At 38.9% G+C, this 21,688-nt stretch overlaps 1 protein-coding gene across 1 annotated transcript in view; it reads right to left on the bottom strand.

Annotated features, from left to right (window-relative positions):
- The window catches only part of ACE2 (angiotensin converting enzyme 2), a 52,137-nt gene that overhangs the window by 17,377 nt on the left and 13,072 nt on the right, over window positions 1-21,688 (bottom strand). Inside the window, exons 3-10 of the mRNA XM_084788987.1 lie at window positions 20,759-20,917; window positions 17,077-17,170; window positions 15,559-15,702; window positions 12,566-12,678; window positions 10,842-10,947; window positions 9,244-9,341; window positions 3,491-3,660; window positions 872-1,098 (exon numbers count right to left, since the gene is read on the bottom strand). Of these exons, the coding sequence (XP_084645113.1) occupies window positions 872-1,098; window positions 3,491-3,660; window positions 9,244-9,341; window positions 10,842-10,947; window positions 12,566-12,678; window positions 15,559-15,702; window positions 17,077-17,170; window positions 20,759-20,917 (1,111 nt within the window). The remainder of the gene's footprint in view (window positions 1-871; window positions 1,099-3,490; window positions 3,661-9,243; window positions 9,342-10,841; window positions 10,948-12,565; window positions 12,679-15,558; window positions 15,703-17,076; window positions 17,171-20,758; window positions 20,918-21,688) is intronic.

The following is a 21,688-nucleotide window of genomic DNA, read 5'->3' as shown; positions in this document are numbered from 1 at the left end:
ATTGACTAGATGTTTCATACAGGAGAACCAAGCCTTGTATCAAAGTGCTAAGTAAGTGCAGTGGGCTACAAACAATCAAAAAGGCATGAAAATAGGAGGGAGATGTATTGGAAAGAGGAGAAGGGAATAAGAAACTAAATGATGAAGAATAGGAGTGAAATGCACTTTCATATATGCATATATGTAACATGAAAAAATAAATAAAATAAGATAATTACAGAACCTAAAAAACTAGTGAAAAGAGGGGTGAGAAATTCATGAAAAAGTGAAGGTTTTAAACTCTGTCTTCCCTTTGCAAAAGCCATAGCAACCTCATTGGAAAATCTGGCACCCTGAGAAGTTGGCGCATTTCATCAGGTCTTGAAAGATGGGCTGCTCCGGGCACTGACATTGAGCGATAGCATGGATCTTTTGCTTGCATTCCTTCTTTGTAAAATTGTTTCAGAATGACCTGTTCCCACTCTAACATACTGGGGAGGTTGTTTGTTTGTTTGTTTGTTTGTTTGTTTTGAACCTAAAATCACAGTCGACTGTTCAAAATTCAGACACTGATTAGCTTCATGACCTCAGACAAACCATTTAAATTCCGTGGGCTACGTCAGCATCTTCAAAAAGGTCCAATGAGCTTCTATTAGATCACCCTTAGATCATTCCTTCAATTATCTCAGTCTCTCATTTAAATATACAAAATCATAAGCTGGCATATTCTAATCCACACTTAAATAAAACTTTTTTTTGTTACCAGTAGCAAGTCCCATAAACATTTTTTTTACCTAGGTGGCATAAAGCAAAACAAGTATTTTCTTATAGAGCATAATATATACATTTCCCCTATCAGATTACCCCCAAAACAAGCCAATGGAAATTGTACCACTATCTTCTTGAAAATTAGATGGCAGAAGACCAAGGGATTTCAGATGCTCGGGGGTAGCTGCAGAAAGTGACATGATTTCCCCAACAGCTTCATGGAACCCTTCGTTGGCTCCATTTCTCAGCAGGAAAGGTTGTATGGCATATGCCATGTCATATTGGATGTGTCCCATCTCATGATGGGCTGTCAGGAAGTTGTCCATTGTGACCTTTGTACACATCTTGATTCTGCATAAAAGTGGACAAGATTAAAATGACTCTTACTTAATTTCCTTTAATCACTATAGCAGAGTTTTGTGGGGATTGGGCCACATAAAGATTTATTCATCATTGATTTTTTACTATTTGCCTCTTATGCACCAGTTACTCAATATAAAGTGAGGGGCAGGGTTGATAAAAGTGACCTAGTGCACAACAGTAAGTGAATACAGGCACGGTCTTCTAGAAGCACCACATATAGCCAGGACAGGGAAGGGGCTAGACATTTAGAATTGGGTATCAATTCATGTCGCACAAGTAGATATGATGACCCAAGAAACAGGATCAGGGTGTCAAGAAAGAGGGCCAAAGCCAAAGCTGTAGGAGGCCCAAGTACCTACGATTTTGGAGAACATAGACTCGGGGTACATAGAGAAAGCACTATTAGAGACATCATGGAAGTCTGGAAGATAATCACCATATAGAAGTGAATGAGAAATGGCATTTAAAGGCAAGAGGTAAATTGTCTAACTGTGCTGTGACTCAGTGAGAGCAGAACTGCATTTGGCAGCTATGGGGTGGTCCTTCTCCACTTGGCATGCTTATGCTCACTCAGATATGAGTGAGTGTTATATTTCAAACGATTTCCAAGTGCATTTTCCTATTATTCTGCTTGTGTATGTTGCCCTTGCACACTCTTTAGGGACTCACCAGTGTTTAAAATGAGGTCAACCTCCTTTACTCACCCCAATATGACCACAACTTGCTTTCCTAACTTATTTCCCTCTACTCTTTTTTCCTGACAATTATAATAGCTGTTATCTATTTACTATCTACTGCATAGAAGATTCTGGACTAGGAAACTTATGAATGCACTCTCCTTCTTAAGCTTCAGTGGAGAATTTGGACTGGTCACCTACAGCCTGCTGTCTGTTTTTATAAAGCTTAATTGGCACATAGCCCCACTCATTTGTTTATAGGTTGTCTGTGGCTGTTTTCATGCTACAACTGCATGAAATGTTGATGGCTTTTTCCTCTTTGATTATACAAAATCATACTCAATGTAATTCTTTGACATAATGTTGGATACTTTTCTGGATTATTTTCCCTAGAGGCAGTGCTGTGGAGACAGATGATAAACATTCAAGAGCCCACAAAAAAAGCAATTTTGCAGTTGCTTCATTGCAACAGAGGTTTTCAAAGCTCGCACTCTTTACTGTCTTTAGTACTGGTCTCCACTCTAATGGCTGTTTGTAGGACCAGGCCTCATTCCTGTGGTTCTACAGGATCTACTATCCTTCAGATGCCTGAATGATACCTATTAAAAATCAAAAGCTCACATAGGATGTGCCTCAAGGAGGGATTTTCTTTTCTTTTTTAAAAATAATTTATTTATATTTATTTTATGTGCATTGGTATTTTGCCTGCATGTATGCCTGTATGAGGGTGTTGGATTCTCTTGAACGGGAGTTACAGACAGTTGTGAACTGCCATGTGGATGCTGGGAATTGAAGCTGGCTCCTCTGAAAGGGGCTGGAGCCAAATCTCCATCACAGATTGCATTCTTATGTGCTTTGCTTGTCCCGACCTGTCCCTTCATTTGCCTTTGCCAGTTCAAGTCAGGGAATGAACCCAAGGCCCAAGCTTGTAATCTGCATATTAGAGTTCTGCTGTATAGATAAGGAAACTGAAACCCAAGATTGCTCAAGGTTGCCTAATCATTACGTGACTCACCTAGGATTTCAAAGCCTATTCTCCTTCTGCCACATCATAGATTCACAGACTATCCTGCACGCAGTTTTGTTTTTCTAGTCTGAACTTGCTGACTTCAGCACGCACACCAGGTCCTGCCTCTCTATATCTGCTGATCTCTCTGTTCTTCCAACCTGCTGACATCCAAGGAGTTCATGCCACCTCTTCTTGCATTTCAAGATCGATTCCTAAGCTCCTCCCAAAGCCTCTGTCTGATCCTGTCTCCCAGTTCAGGAGTGGCCCGTTCTTCTCTCTCAACTAATAAAGCATTTCCTGTGTCTCTCTTAGGGCATACACTATTGTCTCTCTTCTATTCCAATGTACTATTCACTTGTCCTGACTCACAAGAGTGGGTGACAGGGAGGAAGACCAATGTGTGAGTCATATGTGCATCAGTTGTAGTTCTCAACAGCGAACCTTTCCTAACAGGGGTGCCACCAAACCTGTGACCCTGAGACTCTACTGAGCATACACATTTTCAAGTAAGGTATGTTCTCAAGTAAGTGCCAGTCAGAGACTGTGGGTCATCTTCTCTTCCCAGGTGAGACGAATGCTCTCCTGTGGACTCGCAGCTTTAGTTTGCAGATCCTTAAATGGTATGCTCAGAGAAGCACGGTGACTCCTGCATTCATTTTCTCATTTAGTATCTGCACCATATCAGACCAACTACCTGAAGTCTCCTTTCCCCAGATCCCAGGCTGTGGGGTGGCAGACCACTTTGCGGCCATCTCCTGGCTCAGTCAGCATGGAGTTTTCCCAGAATCCTTGAGTCATATGAGGAAGGCCAACAGAAACAAAGAACTTCTCTGCCTCTTTAAATATCCTTTCTGCATCCCAGCCCTGGGGGAGAAAACATAGAGAACAATATTGAATCCCTGTACTATAATAGAAATTCTTTCTGTTGAACACATACATTGACATAACTTTTCCAAGAGACAGATGGGCCTTTGAGTGTTTATCATCTGTCTCCACAACATTGCCTCTAGGGAATTGACAGAGAAAAATATCAGAAATCACGTCAAAGAATAGCATTGAGTATGATTTTGTATAAGCAAAGAGGAAAGAGCCATCAAGATGTTTAACCAATGAGACTTTTGTAGAATGGAAACTGTGCAGACACCTAAATTATACTCAAAGCAATTATATGGCTATTATGAAATATAATAAAATAATAAGTGAAAAAATAAACTATACAAACCACATAGTTGGTACTGCTCGATCTTAACGAAGAAAAAGATACACAAAAATATTAACAATAGACTAAATTATATGTGGGGATTTTTTGTCCTTATTCTTGAGTTTTTTGGTGTTATGGACTTTTTCTCCCCAGTCCTATGAGGCAATACAAAGGCCTAACATACATTAGACAAACACCTCACCTCCAAGCTACATACTTGATCATCTTTACATTCCAAACACAAACAAAAAAAAAATAATGGCCCATTTGCTGAAGACTATTCAACTCAAGCCAGCAGTCATTGATTGAACTTCTTTAGGGGTCAAGACCCTATATTAGGCTCGGTGGATGAAATGAACAATATATAAACATGAAGGCAAAGGCATCTGAAACCAAAAGTCTGGTTGTGGCCTAGAAGCCAGTGAGTATTTCAGCTTCACCATAGCATCTGAACTCTCAAGAGTGTTTCGAAACTATATGGGGACAACCATAGGCATGTGCCACCTGAAAAATTCCTTTATAACAATGTCTTAGGAGACAACCAAGCCAGCCGAGGCAATGAAGCCCATCCAGCAAGCAAAGCTTGAGTATTTAATACATGGTGCCATGAATCATTTTCAGTAACAGAAGATTTCTTCTGATCTTGAATATCAGTCATGTTTAATGTTTCTCCAATGTCAACTCCAGCAATAAGAAACAGAATGTGAGGGTAAATAACATTATTGTCATTATTGACTTTTAAAGGCTTAATGTCAAAATATTGGTACTGATTATTATGGCACTTTTAATTTGAATTCATAGTTTACTGATACATAAGAACATAAAAGTAACACATGTTTGGGGGGTATAATGTATGTTTTCTTTTTAAAATATATTTTATTGATTTATTCATATTACATCTCAATGGTTATCCCATCCCTTGTATCCTCCCATTCCTCCCTCCCTCCCAGTTTCCCCTTATTCCCCTCCCCTATGACTGTGACTGAGGGGGACTTCCTCCCCCTGTCTATGCTCATAGGGCATCAAGTCTCTTCTTGGTAGCCTGCTATCCTTTCTCTGAGTGCTACCAGGTCTCCCCCTCCAGGGGACATGGTCAAATGTGAGGCACCAGAATATGTGAGAAAGTCATATCCCACTCTCCTATATATGTTATATAATGTTCAAATTAGGACATGTATATCTCTTTTCTCATTTACCATTTATTTATGGAAAATATTTGATTTATTTCTTTAGCCTTATCAAAAATATGCAGTATATCATCATTATCTGTAGTCACTGTACTGTGCAGTAACACATCTAAATTATTACTGTTAAATGATGTTAGTCTCGCTCCTTACATGCCTTAGCCTCAGCTAACCTCCTTTCTACTCTAAGTTTCCATGAGATCAGCTTTTGCACTCCTACATATGAGTGAGATCATATGTGTTGTCTTTGTATGTCTGGCTTATTTCACTTAACATAATACCCTCCAGGTCTATCCATGCTGTTATGAATGACAGAAATTCATTCTTTTATGCTGAAAAGCATTCCACTGTGTACAGGCATCACATTTTCTTTATCTATTCATCCCCATACAGACATTTAGTTTGTCTCCATTTCTTGGATGTGATGAATAGCATTCTAATCAACGTAGGAGTACTGTTGGCACTTCTACATACTCATTTCCTTCCCTTTGGATATAGACCCAGGAGTGGATTTGCTAGATCATGTGGCACTTGCATTTTTCATGGAAGTAGCTGTCTGTTTTCTCTAATGGCTGTACCAAGTTGCATTTCCAAGTTAGTGTGGAAGGGTTTTCTTTTTTTTTTATTTTTTATTAATTTATTCAGATTACAACTCAGTTGTTATCCCATCACTTGTATCCTCCCATTCCTCTTACCCTCCCGTTTTCACCCTATTCCCCTCCCCTAGGTCTACGACCAAGGGGGACCTCCTCCCCAACTATATGGTCATAGGCTATCAAGTCTCATCTTGGTAGCCTGCTTATTCTTTCTTTGAGGGCCATCAGGACTCACCACTAAGGGAAGGTGGTCAAATATGTGGCATCAGAATTCATGTCAAAGTCAGTCCGTGCTCTCCACATAACTGTGGAGATTGTCCTGTCCATTGGCCAGAGCAGAGTTGGGGTTTCATGTTTACTACTTGTATTGTCCTTGGTTAGTGCAATAGTTTGAGCAGACTCCCCTGGGTCCCAATCCACCTATTATGATGTCCTTCTTGTAGGTTTCTAGGACTCTCTGGGTCCTTCTATTTCCCCATCTCCTATGTTTGTCTTACCTAGAGTCCCAGTGGGATGTCCTTACATATATCCCAATCTTCTGGTAAGTGAATATTTCATGAAACATGCATTTGGGTCAGTGCCCAATTATATGTGATTATATACTATGTGAGTCTTTCTGCTTCTGGATTAACTCACTCATTATGATCATTTATAGTTCCATCCATTTGTCCACAAATTTCAGGATTTCCTTGATTTTTATAGCTGAGTAGTATTCCATGGTGTATATATACCACAGTTTCTTTATCCATCGGAAGGGTTTTCTTTACTCCACATCCTCACCAGCACTCAGTGGTCTGGGATTTGTGTGTGTGTGTGTGTGTGTGTGTGTGTGTGTGTGTGTTTTAAATAACCATTTTAACTGGATTGAGGTCATCTTACATTTTTGTTTTGAATTACATTTTCATGATCATTGATGATGCTGAGTACTTTTATGGAACAGTTGACTGTTTATATGCCTTCTTTCAAGAAATATCTAGTGAGGAACATTGCTCATGGTTTAATCAGGTTGTATAAAGGTTTGCTGTTGTATTCATTATACATTCTAGACATTAACTCTTATCACATGCACATGTTTTAAACATTTTCCTGTGTTCTATGTGTTGTTTTCTCTTGTTGTTTCCTTTGCCGTACAGAAGCCTTTTACTTTAGTCTAATTCTGTACAGAAGCTTTTTCCTTTCACCTAATTCTGTCTATTTTAGCTTTCGATTCCTGTGTTTTGGGGGTCTTGACCAAAAATTCCTTACCCATTCCAATGTCTGGAATCATTTTGCCTCTTTCATAGTCTCAAGTCTCATAACTACGTCTTGAGCCATGTTAAATTGATTTTGGCAAAGATCCTATTTGGTTCCTCTACATTTAAATTTCCCAGAAATGACAGTTATTGAATAGGATGTTCTTGCTCTACTGTCTGTTCTTAGCACTTTTGTTGAAAATTGGTTGGCTACAAATATGTGGGTTTGCTTCTAGGCTTTCTATTCCATTCCAGTGAATGGTCTGTGTGTCTGTTTGTTTGTTTTGTTGTTGTTTTGTTGTTGTTTTGTTTTGCTTTCCGAGACAGGCTTTCTTTGTGTAACAGAGCCCTGGCTGTACTGGACTCACTCTGTAGAGAAGGCTGGCCTCAAACTCACAGAGATCCACCTGTCTCTGCCTCCCAAGTGCTAGGATTAAAGATATGTTCCACCACTACACCCAACCCTGTGTGACTATTTTTAATGATTCGGCTTTGTAGCTTGTTTTGAAGTCAGAGACTGTAACATCTCTTCCTTTGTTATTCTATTCAAAATTTATTGGATTATTAGGGGGAGGGAGCTTTTGGTGCTATATAAGTTTAAAGATTGTTCTTTATTGTGATATTCTTAAGTCAAATAAACAAAACAGCATAGCCTGGTAAGCATACTCAACAATTTTTGAAGAGTAAACAGATAGAAAAACAGAAGTAGAGAGAAGACATTAGAAGTTTTGAGTTAAGCCAGGCACATGCCTGTAATCCCAGGAGGCAGAGACAGACGGATCACTGTGAGTTCGAGGCCAGCCTGGTCTACAAAGCAAGTCTAGGACAGCCAAGGCTAAACAGAGAAACCCTGTCTCAAAAAACCAAAAGAAGAAGAAGGAGGAGCAGGAGGAGGAGGAGGAGGAGGAGAAATAGTTTTGAGTTGAGTACTTAGTTGCCTCTGACTACCTTTGTGACTTCCGGTGAGTCATGTATCTAAGCCTGTTTTGTAGCTTATAGTATGGAGCCATCACAATACCTTGCCTGTCACTTTCAGAGTTAACAGTAGGAAAGCAGAAACTATGTAGTCAGTTTGGAAGGCAGTTACGCTTACCACTGTACAATATACATGAAGCCACTTCAGAAAGGATAAGGGTTGATGTCATGATGGCCATCCGCTGCTACTCAATGGCAAAATGGGGCTAGAACAGCTACAAGAGTTGAGGCTTTGCAGATTTGAGCTGTTATTCTACTGTGAACTTTCCCCAGAAATATGTTACATATGTGAAGATCATCATTGCATTAACAGATGTAAATGAGTTAGCAAAAAGACATTCAGCAAGCATACATAGTTAATTATTGTGTGGCTATCTGAGGACATTTTTAAAGGCAAATGGAATTGTGGTCATTCATTCTAATCAGAAATGTAGAACTTAAAATTTAAAGACATCTAAAAGTCTAATGTGATTCCAATGATGGAAGAGATCACAATATAATTATATCAAAATGGTAGAAAAGGGGTGATTTAAAGCATTCTAATAACAGTGATTTATAATATCCAAAGTAAGACTCCTTTTCCTGTTCATCACTGTTCATAGAGATTACAGACTGATTACATAGTAACAATTGACTTTGAAAAGTGTGATGTCATCCAGTTGATGAATCCATATCTTATTGCATATAGGAAAAACCAGGTAATCTCAATTTTGAATGCCTTACAAGATAAGTAGAGTTTCTGTTATTGAATGTACATGAAATCATTGACATTATAAACTGCTTTTTCATGAGGTTAAAGATCAGATAGTTTAGTCTTACAATTAAAGTTAATTGTTTAGGGGTTAAGATGTTTTAGATAGATAGATGTTTTATGTTAATAGGATGAGATATGATAGATATTGATTTTCATTCAGAATTTTAGACTCAACAAGATAGAAAAGATGTTTACTTCAAGTTTGTTAAATACAAATAGCCAAATCACTATTAATATAACCTTTACATAAGTTCTGATTGTTTCATGGTTCCTCCTGCTGTAGGTAGTTTGTTTTATTTATTTGTAATAATATAAATGTATCTGTTAAAAAAGAAACAATAAAAATGGAAAAAATACATAGGAAAAAAGAAAATTACACAGAAATAAATTTAAGTTAGCTTGGATTTTTATCAACATGATTTCACACACAGGATCAAAATGGAGAGATGAATAAATGAAAAATGCAGTTGAGACTTCTTAATGTTTTATGCCTTCTTTTTCCTACCTGTGTCCCCATTGCATCAGTGACATCTATGTTTGGCTTCTGTCCATAGGGAACTGTCAAAGGGTATAGATTTGTCCAAAATCTACCCCACATATCACCTGTTTATGAAAAGAATACATTAATATTTGATAAAAGCAACCAAGATACAGATCCAATCTTTCACAGTGTGTGAGGTTAGCTGGGCAAGGCAGCCACTCAGTATTTGTAACCAGTCTAGATTCTGCATTCATTTTTCACTACTTCTGTTTCTCCCCTTGGTCCTTCTCTTATACTAACTTTGCAAAATTTTCTTCTCTTCTACCTGTAAAATAATAAGTGTACAAGAGATTATGTAATTTGGCAAAGCTTGCTAGAGAATCTCCAGAACTTCTCCTACTATGGATTGCTACTGGAAGGTACAATTAAAACTGGACATGATGGTGCATGCCAGCAAGCTCAGGACTTGGGATGCAAAGAGAGGGGTCTACATGGTGAGACCCTTTCTCAAACAAAGCAGAATAAAATAAAACATATGGAACATCATAGCTACTACATCTTAGATTTATAAAAAGCCATCATGCACACAAAGAAATGCTGCAAATGCAAATAAAACTATTAGTAGTGCCTAGTGCAGGTCCAAAAAGGAGCATGTAAGTTCATCAGTCAAACGTTTCTTTTAACTGATAGATAAGTTTTACTTTTAATAGCAAAATAGCACACTTAACTAGGTAACTAAGCATCTCCATCAGTGTGAAGTTTGATTCAAGTCCAAAAATCTTAAAAGGGAAAATGGATCCAAAAACAAAAGAAAGCAACACAAAATAAAACATTGAAATAGCAAGAGATTAGAACCCTGGCACTAAATATAGGGGCAACATAATTACATTGAGAGCATCCCAAGGAATTCATTTATTAATAAACAGTAATAATAATTGTATGTACACACAGGCATATATGTACCGTAGCCTACATGTGGAGGGGATGTAGACAATTGTCAGAGGACAGTGTTCAATAGTTGAGTCTCACTTTCCATCGTGGGTTCTGCAGATCAAACTCAGGTCACCAGATTTGGCAAGATTTAACTTAGAAAGTTTTCTCTGCTGCCTTTCATCCCATTGAGCTGTTTCACTTTGATCATATAGTACTTAAATCCCAGGCTTAGTCAACCAACTTGAATAAACACATTTTAACCTAGAATTCTTTCTTGAATCCTCTTAAATAGAGAATAGATTTTAAAGGTCACATTCACGTTAAATAGAATAGATTAGATAATGATTTTAAATGGACTTTTTTTTTTTCAAAACCGGGTTTTTCTGTGTAACAGCCCTGGCTGTCCTGGACTCACTTTGTAGACCAGGCTGGCCTCGAACTCACAGGGATCTGCCTGCCTCTGCCTTCCGAGTACTGGGATACAGGCATAAGCCACCATGTCCTGCTTTTTTTTCTCTTCCCACCCCACACCCTGCTCTTAAATGGACTTTCTGCTGATGTGTTTTAAAAAGTGTTTCTGCACATCTCAAATGCTTTAGATTGAGCCTCACTCTAAAAAAAATAAAAAGCTTTAATCATGGAAATAATTAAAAGGACAAAGAGCACAAATGACTCCTGTAGTTCCTTACCAAGCAGATGAGCAGGGAGGCATCCAGTACGATTGATATAGGAAGGGTAGGTATCCATCAACTTGGTCCTCACGTAGGCATGAAGATGTTCATATAATGGTTTGATCTGAAAAGCCCAGGAAGAAAGTTTTAAACCAAGAATACCCAACTTCAGTTTGCAATACACAACTCTAGACAGAAGAGCCTTTTCATGCAGGACAGTTTCTTCATCTCTCAAATGTTCTGGAGCATTTGAGAGCATTCCTTCCTCACAGATATGGACTCTGACTCAACCCACTGCATAAGTTAGTATGAGAATTTGGAGGAATGCAAGGTCCAAGAAGAAAGTTGATGCCAAAAATAAATCACTCTAAGATATTACTATCTTCTTTTGTCATTAGGACTCTTGAAAAGAAAAGAAGAGAAAAGAAAAGAAAAGAAAAGAAAGAAAGAAAGAAAGAAAGAAAGAAAGAAAAAACTTCATCAGTCAAAGGCTGGTGAAACTCTTGTCCCAGTGGTTGTGAGGAGGGGAGCAAAGCCTCTGGTCTTTCTACTAAGAAGACTAGGCTGCTTGCTCACAACCTGGAAGACCTGTCCTTCTTATAGTCTTTTTTTTTTTTTAAATACGGAGACATTTATTAAATGACTATGGGGAGAGAAGGAAGAGGGGAAAGGGGTACCCCAGACAGAGAGAGAGAAACAAGAGAGAGACAGGTAAGAGATAAGAAGAGGGAAGAGAGGGGAGAGAGAGGGGAAAGGGAGAATGGGAAAGGGGAGAGAGCTCTTATAGTCTTTCTATTGATAATTACGGGACAGTGAGGAATAAAGAGAGGGAAGCAGAACAGTTCTGATTGTCTTTAGGAGCTGCCCACAGTTTTCTAAAAAAATATTTTCCAAGGGCTGAGAATGTAGTTCAGTTAGTAGAGTGCTTGCCTAGCATGCACCAAAGCAGCCAGGCGTGGTGGCGCACACCTTTAATCCCAGCACTCAGAAGGCAGAGGCAGGGGGATTGCTGTGAGTTCAAGGCCAGCCCCTATCTTGAAAAACAAAAACAAAAAAGCACCAAAGCTGAGTTCAATCCCCAGCATAAATCAAGCATGGTGTTGAAGACTGTAATCCCAACTGAGGAGGTAAAGGCAGAAGGGATCAAAAGTTCAAGGTCATTCTTAGCTTAGAGGCTTGCTTGGGATGCATGAAACCCTATCTCAAGAAACCCTCAGTCACAGTCATAAGGGAGGGGAGTAAGGGGAAAATGGGAGGGAGGGAGGAATGGGAGGATACAAGGGATGGGATAACCATTAAGATGTAATATGAATAAATTAATAAAAATTTTAAAAAGAAATCTTTACAACTTCTAATATAGGATAATTCTGTGAGAGCTAGGAATGCCAATTTCCATTTTTTAAAAAAGCCCTCATTGGGCTTGGTGGCACACGTCTTTAATTCCAGCATTTGGGAGGCAGAAGCAATTAGATCTCTGTGAGTTCGAGGCCAGCCTACTTTACACAATGAGTTCCAGTACATCAGGACAATGTAGAGAAAGCCTGTCTTAAAAACAAACAAAACAAAACAACTTTGTTATTCAGTGTTTGATAGATATCCCTGAGAAGCCTGGTCTTTTCTGGGGAGGGGTGAATCTAGAGGACATGGGAGATGGAGGGTTAAAAAAGAAAAAAGTAAAAATAGCTTTGGCTATTGGCTATTATGGCTGCTTCCTCTTTACTGCCCTGCAGGTCCTCTGTTACCTCTGCGAAGGTGCGCTCCACATCTTCAATCAACTGGTTGCGGTCATAGTTGTAGCCATCTGCTCCCTCTGCTTCATAATCCCCTCTCCAATAATCCCCATAGTCTTTATAATCTGGTTTTTTTTTTTAAAGAAAAAGGGAAGCATAAAGGAAATTAAAAAGTGGGAAATACAGTTTACGTAGATTAGTCTTGAGGGGAGAATTTAAAATAAGATCTTAAGGATTATCTCATTTTCGTGTTGCCAGTCTAAGTGTCAACTCCAAAGAATGCAAATGAAAAGCAAGACTTGCTAACTCTGTTAAGTGGTTATTCTTTATCATCTTCATCAGGAGTTTAAGTAGATTATCTAGTTTAATAAGCCCAGAAACCATGGGATATTGTCACCAGTCTAAAGCCTCTTGTGCTGATTGACAACCTGTGCTTTTTAAAATATATTCTATAAATTCTTTGACAAGTTCACACAATGTACTTTATCATATCCATCCCTCACTGCTTTCCCTAAATCTTTCCAGATCAGAAGGATGGGCAGAAATAAATTTGAAGAGCCAGAGTTCAAGGAGGAGCCGAGTGAACATGGCAAGACAGCTGTAATCCTGGACTCAGAGTAGCTGTGGTTGTCTGCACAAGACCTGCACAACCTGTGGTTTTTTTTTTAAGAAATGAAATTCAGTGTGCATTTTCAGGTCATACAACATAATATTATGGTACATATGTAGCATAATGTGTATTATAGGGAAGCAAATTAACACCTCATGTAGCTACCTATTTTTTTGCCTTATGACAGGAGCAATGATAATATATTCATTTATTATCCTGAATCCAGAAGGCTATTTTTCACTGTAGTCCTCATATTCTAGATGTGATCTTTCATTTTTAATTATCTATTTTTATTTTATGTCTTGTTCATCCTGTTAGGTCTAAAGCTCCCCTTCCCCCTCAAAATAGCAGTGCTGGTGACATTGTGCTAGACAGAAGAACTTTAGCCAGGTAAACAGAGGGATTATTAGCAAGAAAACAAACCTAAAAGTAGTTTCTGTTCACCAGAAAAGCAGATCTTCTAAAGTGAGTTCCTGTTCGCCAGGAGCCACCCTTAATCCTTCAAGAACCTCCCCACCCAACCCCGTAGCCTTTCCCCAAAGGTCAACCACCTTGAGCAAGTGCACCTAGCTCCCAGTCCTTCTGGACAGCCTGTATCTGCTCAGCACCCCACCCTGCTGACTATTGTATAAGATCTGCTTGCTTTTCTGCCAATTTGCTCTCTTCTCTCTGCCCCACTCCCAGAGATGGCCTTGGCAGTTTGATCTCCAGTAAACTTTTCTTTCTACCCTTTGAGTGGTCTAGTTCAGTAGCTTCTCCATGCCATTACGTATGTTATCTGCTACTTAGAATTGTTTGGCCCGTATTTTCCCATTTCCTCCCGTCACCCCTTGCAATGACAACTTTTTTCTCTTTCTGTATAGTTAGTTGATCATTTTACTTAAAGATTCTGTATTTAAGTTAGATCATGTGGGGTTTTTTTTTTCCTGTTGCACTTATCTCATTTAGCATACTACCATCCACATCCATCCACATTGTGGCAAACGGCAACTTTTTAAAAGCTAAATATTATTCTATTATATAGTATCTATCTTTTATTATATGTATACATACACATTATATGGTTTCTTTATCCATTTGTCTGTTAATAGACACCTGATTTGTTTCCCCATTGTGGCTATTGTTAGTATGCTGTGATGAATGTTGATATCTGATATGCCCCGAAGAGGAATTACCAGACCATATAGTAATTTTATCTGAAATTTCTCTAGAAACCACCAGACCATTTTCCATAATGGCTGCACCAATCTACATTCCCACCAATGGCATATGATTGGAGTAGTAAAATCATTTGTCCAAAGTTGTATGGCTGGCAAGGGGCAGAAATTTACTCTTAATTTCCAAACTCTTAGTCCCTACTCTCTGCATCATTATTTTTTAAATGTGCAATTGGTCCATAAGTTTTTATTCCTGCTTTTGTTCAGGGCCTTGTATTTTCGGATGCCACCACTTCGTATCAGACACTGTTATAGTGGTCCTGTGCTTGTTTGAAAATTATATGTATACAAAAGCACACCTCCATGTTTTGTTTAGTATTTAGCCATCAAGAAACACAAGCTTGTATTGAAGTTATAGATAATAAGGTTTGCAAATGTTTCTAGTGGTTTTTGGTTTTATATCTACATTGTTAATGTATGACCAACAAGATGAAAAATAAATATTTGCATGGAAAGATATATGGACATTATTAAAACTGGATAATAAGCTACTGTCTGAAACTTGCTTAAGACTTGAGAATATGGGTTTAAGTGACATGGAAGAAATTAGAAATAACAAATGGGAAAAGATGTTTTTCCTTATTTGACCCCAGGGCACAGTGAACCACCAATGAAGTTATTCATAATGCTTATTGTTTCAACAGAAGTTAGAGGACATGTAAATCTAGATTCTTATGACTTACAATTTCAGAAAATAGAATCGTCACCTGAACTAATTAGAAGATGGTGTTTTCTTTCTGAGCTATCACCCTGAGGTAGACACAAATGAACTTTGAGAATGAACTGTGACCAAATGAGGGTTTTGTTAAGTGGATATTGTCTTTGTCTCTTATCCGATCTGAAGAGTACGATCTCCACTCAGTGCCAACATTCTCCTGGGCACCCTTTGGGGCCTTAGGCCCCCATGAATAGTTAGTAATTCATAAATCCTAGATAATTCATTTGAGATCCCATAGTTGAATCTCATCCATAAGCTCTTTGAACAATAGAGATCCAGTGTACCATTTTTTTTTTTAATGTCCCAGTAGCTTCTTGAGACAGGTAACCTAAACCTTTCAGCAAATGATTGTTAATTTGGGGGCATCCAAATACTAGAAGGCAAGCTCGGTCATAAGTCAGAAATGGTCCTACAACAACCCCTTTGGGGAGCATCAGAACCAATAGAGCTGCAGACTTACTGTTTGCTCTTGCCATCTCATTTTTCAGGACCACATACTCTTCATATAATGGCCTCAGCTGCTTGCCGGCCTCAGCCCTCCAGCCTTCCCAAGCCCAGAGCCTCTCGTTGTAGTCTGTGCTTGTTGCCATTATGTCATCCAAACCTGTCATTCCAAAGGAAAATAAACACAAACGCGGGATATTTGAATTTATAATACAAATAACTTGTATTGACAATTATATGGACTTTAAAGTATTAAAAAAGCTGGCAGGCATCCAAGTCATTAAATAAAATGTCATGGCTAGTGCCCTTGTGCTTATTAGGAGATCCAAATGCATCTGCAAAGGGGGAGAAAAGCACTGAAGTAATTTAATTATTGGCTTAATTAAATTACTTGAATGTAATAAAAGTTACCGTGTGTGGGTTCTTTTTTTTTTTTTTTTAATTAAAAGGATATCTGTGAAGGCTGTAGATATGGCTCAGGGAATAAGTGTGCTTCTTCCCAAACATGTGGACCTGAGTCTAAAGCTCCAGAACCCATGCAAAACTACTACATGTTGAAAGAGAGTGGGAAGGGCATATAGGACAGTTTAAAGGGAGGGAAGAGAAGGAAGAAATGCAATTAAGTTACAATCTCAAAACCAAACAACACTAGGCATGGCCATGGATGCAACTGTAAGCCCAGTGCTGTGAGGAACAGAAACAGTTCCAGGTTTAATGAGAGAGCTTGTCTCAAGGGAATAATAGAACAGGATACCCAACATCTTCCTCTGACCTCCAAAAGTACACGTGAATACACAGCTGCACGTGCACACACACATTCATTCACATGTACACACAATGAAAAATACAAATCTTTTTAAAAGGAGAATATGAGCTGAAACAGTTTAGAATGGTACCATCTGGATACCAGCAAAACATTGTGTTGTTGTTAAAGATTGCTGTAGCAGGCTGGGGAAATGGTTCCATCAAGAAAGAGTTTGCTGTACAAGCATGAGGGCCTGAGTTCAAGTCCCAGAACTCACATTAAAAGTCAGGTGTGAATCTGGGTGGTGGTGGTACACTCCTTTAATCCCAGGACTAAGGGAGGCAGAGGCAGGCAGATCTCTGAGTTCAAGGCCAGCTTGGTCTACAAAGGGAGTCCAGGACAGCCAAGGCTACACAGAGAAACCCTGTCTCAACACCTCCTACACCATAAAAAGGTCAGGTGTGGTGGTATATCCTTCTGATTCCAGTCCTGAGAAACAGAGATGTAAAACTCCCTCAGGCTTGCTGACAAAAATTAATATCTACTTGGTGAATTCCTGTCCAGGGAGAGACACTGCCTCAAAGAAAACTGTTAATGGTTCCTGACCTTACCCTCCCATGTGCACTTGCACATACATGTATACCTGCATACACATGAATATATATATACATACATATAGAGAGAGATATATACGTAAAGACACACATATATCACACATTTTAAAAGTCTATCTCATTTTTAAAATCTGGAATATAAATTTCATAATTACTACTGAAAAAAATAACCTACCTGGTTCAAGTAATAAACATTCTTGTGGATTCTTTGGGTCACAAACTTTTCCAGTACTGTAAATGGTGCTCATAGTGTTCAGAATTGTGTTCAACTGCAAATTAAACATAATAAAAAGTAGTAGGCATGGAAAATGTGCTATAGTGGGTGGTAGCATAAGGAAATCCTCTTGGTCATGAGATCCTTTTTAATTCTTTTTTTTCTTTTACTTAGAGTAGATTCTTTTCTCATACAATATACCCTGATTATAGTTTCTACTTCTACTTCTCTCTACACCACCTTCCCTCTGGAATTTATGCCTTGTTTGGACACAGCAACCCAAGAAGAGGAAGAGTCCCAAGGACAAGTGCAAGAGTCAGAGAGCTACTTGTTCTCACAGTCAGGAGACTTAGTATCATAAAAACACTAAGGTAAAAGCTGTAATATATACAAAGAGGACCCAATGTAGACCCATATAGGTCCCATTCTTGCTGTTTCGGTCTCTGTGAGCGCATACGGTCATGGGATTTTTAAATACCTCAAATTACAGCAATTCATATCCTCTTTGCCAAGTGTGCTCTTATATGTAGAAAACAAATAGCTTGTGTATTTTTCTCTACTGTCAACTAGCACAGAATCTTGAGAGCTTGTGATAAATATATATGGATTAACTAAAATAAATATGTCTACCCAAACTCCCAGCATCATTTCTCACATAGGCAGACACTTCAGTTCTATTTTATTTAGCATTTACTAAACCTCCACTACGTTCTACACTCTGATCATTCTGAAATAAACAAGCCTCTGACCTTCAAAGACTCCAAAGTCATAGAATAATAAGGCAGCCATGAAATGAGTCACAATAAAAGGCGTGGAAGATACTGTTAATTGTTAACAAAAGGTGAAGTGGTCAGTGATGGCACATGACTTTAATCACAGCACTCGGGAGGCAGAGGCAAGGGGATCTCTGAGTTCCAGGCCAGCGTGGTCTACAGAGTGAGTTCCAAGATAGCCAGGGCTAAAACCAAGAAACCCTGTCTCAAAACAAAAAACAAAAAAACAAAAACAAACAAACAAACAAACAAAAACCTGATGTGGCATGTGGCAGTACTGACAAAGGATTGTGGGAGTGTGGAAGAGGGACTTATAACCTAGAAATTTAGAAATGGCTTCAGAGGGAACGTGTTCTTACAGCTCCATGTTCCAGAAGTATAAATTGGTCAGGCAAAGAAACAGAGAAGGTGGACCCTAAAAAGGAACAAAGGTAATCCCAGCACTCTGGAGGCAGAGGCAGGCAGATGACTGTGAGTTCGAGGCCAGCCTGGTCTACAAAGCGAGTCCAGGACAGCCAAGGCTACATTAGAGAAACCCTGTCTTGCAAAACCAAAAAAAAAAAAAGAGGAACAAAGGTGTGAAAGGTAAGCCATTTTTAACAAGAAGTAAACAGACAAAAACTCCAGTGACAGTACTCAGTGAAGGAACGGAGGCCACAAGAATGGAGAGATACGTGGAATCCAAGATTACAAGGGTCAATCAGTGCCAACAATAAAGAATTTAAACTTTACCCTGTAGGTAAAGGGGAGTGAAGATAACTGGGTAGAGCCAAGCTGTTCAAAGGCATCAGTAGGTTCAGGCCAGCAAAAGGCTTATTTCCACTTTGAGAGAAATACAGGGATGGAAAGACTAAATGTCTATATACCTTTTTGTAAAACTCAATGGATCTATGGTATCTAAGCATGAAATCAATGAACTTACCCATGTGTTGATCTATGATGGGTTGGAAACATAGGCAGAAAGGAGGAAGAAGTAAAAGACAAGGAGGGAGGCAAGGAGAGGAAAAAAGACTGATTCTCTCATACAAATCATTTAAATGCTAGATTTCTCCTAACACCCTCATGTATTATTTTTTAGACTCTTTTTCTTTTTTTTTCACATATACATTTATCTCATTACACATAAATACAATAAACTACCTACAGCAAGAAGAACCACGAAACAATCAGGAATTATATTAATGTTACATTCATAGTGTTTTGGCTATCTGTATTGGACAACCTTGAAGAAAACATCTCTCCTATCTTGGTGAGCCTAAAATTCTGAATGTAAATCAATATCTATCATATCTCATCTCTATCAACTTAAAACATCTATCTAGACCTAAAAACAACTTAACCCCTAAACAGCTAAGCTTAATTGTAAAATTAAACTATTTGATCTTCAACCCCATCAGAGACTTGAAAATGAATAAATATTATTATTTCACTCATACTCATTGTCTTGAATACATGAGATAAATTCCATGCTTAAAACTTCCACAAGATCCCACAGTCTAATCCAATACATCTATCTTGGCACAAAATCCCTCATGGTCTCTTTTTCTTCCTGCTATTTTTTTTTTGAGGCAGGGTTTCTCTCTGTAGCCTTGGCTGTCCTGGACTCCTTTTGTAGATCAGGCTGGCCTCGAACTCACAGAGATCTGCCTGCCTCTGCCTCCTGAGTGCTGGGATTAAAGGCATGCGCCACCACGCCCAGCTTCTTCCTCCTATTTCAATCTTCTCTTCTTCCTCTTCAGGCAACCTGAACTCCCTCCTGTTCAAACAATTCAAGCTTTTACTTGCATTTACGTGGTTTTCAATCCTAGCTACACGTTAGAATTACTTGGAGATCTTTTAAAGCTACAATATCTAGGATCCACATAGACTACAGTAGGCTGTCTACATTCAAATGCGCAAGAGTTCTCATGGAATCCTTGTTTTAAAAAGTAGATAAAGAAACATGGACAGGACAAGATAAGGTAGATTAATAACTTGGTGGAAAAATTAAATCCAAGGAATGTAGAATAATAAATATCAACTTGTAGAAACAAATACCATATGGTTTTATCTCTGTTCTTATCATGTACTTTTATTTTTATAAATGCAGATTAAGACATACAGAGTTCCAAAGGACAAGCAACTGAGAAAGAAAACTTTGATGTGAAAGAGCTGAATGTTTTCGATAAAAATATTTCAGTAGGCTATATCAGGGGTCTGTTGTGTGTTTTTATAAAGCTTTGTTGGAAGACAGCCACATCCATTCATCTATGTATTATCTATGGCTGACTTCCTGCTCTGATGGCAGAGCTGACTTGCTGTGACACAGACAATATGGCCTGCAAAACATAAGATATTTATTTTATGCCGCTTTACAGCTTGCTTTCAAGTGTGCTGGCCCTTGAACTGGGGGGCATGGGATGAGAGATGGTATTTTAGCAGGATAAATATAAGGATTCTTGAAATCATCTCAGGATAGGATGTTTTCAAAGTGCCATTTTACAGCCTTGCTGGCACACACAAAAAATGGGGGACTTCATTAAAGGTGGGATTGATATGAACTAACCATGGCATTTATCAATAAGAACAAACAAAAAAGAAAATTGCTCTAGCATCACCTAGCCTGCCTCAGTCAGTATTGACCACGTTGTAGAAAATATAGAAAATGTCCTATTTCTGCTTACTTCTGTGCAGATCAGAACCAGAGTGTCTTCTTTAACCCTCAAAAAGATTTTAATTTGAATCATAAATTTTACAGTCACTCTACCTAGGCACAGAGCTGGTGCTACTACTTTTGCAGATAAAGGAATCATGCAAGTGGGATATGAATGTGAGTTGCTTCTCAAACATTTCAACTCTTGAGATCACGACTGAAATGTTTACAAACAAACCTGCTTGCTCTTGTCTTCTGGGAGTGCTGAGGACCCACTCTGCTGAAGGGCCTTCAGTTGACGCTTGATGATGAGGTTCTGGATTTCTTGTAGAGAGAAATTGTGGGCACTCTTAGACTGCTCTTCATAAAAGGCAGACCATTTGGCCGCAGCCTCATTCTGAAAAATAAATAAAATAAATTGAAGCTGGACAGAAGATATAGTCCAAAGAACATCTGGTGAAACATCTACTACTTCCTGTATGGCTTAGTCCTTTACTTTGCTGAGGGTCAAGGTTTAGGTTAAAAGTAATCAGGCCACTCTTTGGCCACTTTCTTTCTGGCCCAGTGCCTAGTTTTCCCAAGGGTCCTGTCCCAAGAACTAGAAGTAAATTCTCACAGATAATTCACACTGTGAGGCCTCCGAACTTATGGCCTTGGTGCTGTGACGTGGGTAAGTTGGCTAAAGATGCAGGGATGGATGGCCTAAAAGGAGAACCTTGCAGATCTCAGAGTGGACAGACACAATGGGAATACAGTCCCCTGTGACCATCAGAGCCATGAGAAATGAAAACCAGATCAAAGAAAGCTCCTGGGTGCCATGGTTTAGTGCAGGAATTTTGGCCTTAAATTGCTATCTCAAAGGAAGGCTTCCTGGAACAGGGTCACTTGGTAAGGTGATGGCTTGCAGCAGCATTAGTCAACAAACAGATGATGATTCTGCGATACACCTGCCTCCCAGCAGCCCCATCTTAACAATAAGTAGAAGGATGGGCTTCTCCAGACTTCTGTGGTGCAGTCTTCTCTCAATGCACAGCTTTCACTTCTACTTCTCAAGAGATAAAAGGAAGAACTGTTTTGTACATGCTGTTGTTTGGGGCTGCACAGGAAGAGGTGGCACGTGAGCTCCACTCCTGGCTTGAGACTTGGGACAAATAATCTCTCCTGGCTT

The sequence above is a fragment of the Acomys minous genome (assembly GCF_964271855.1).
Source record: "Acomys minous genome assembly, chromosome: 7".
Taxonomy (NCBI): domain Eukaryota; kingdom Metazoa; phylum Chordata; class Mammalia; order Rodentia; family Muridae; genus Acomys; species Acomys minous.
Note: the sequence above shows the minus strand (reverse complement) of the source record. Positions and strands in the feature narration are given on the sequence as shown.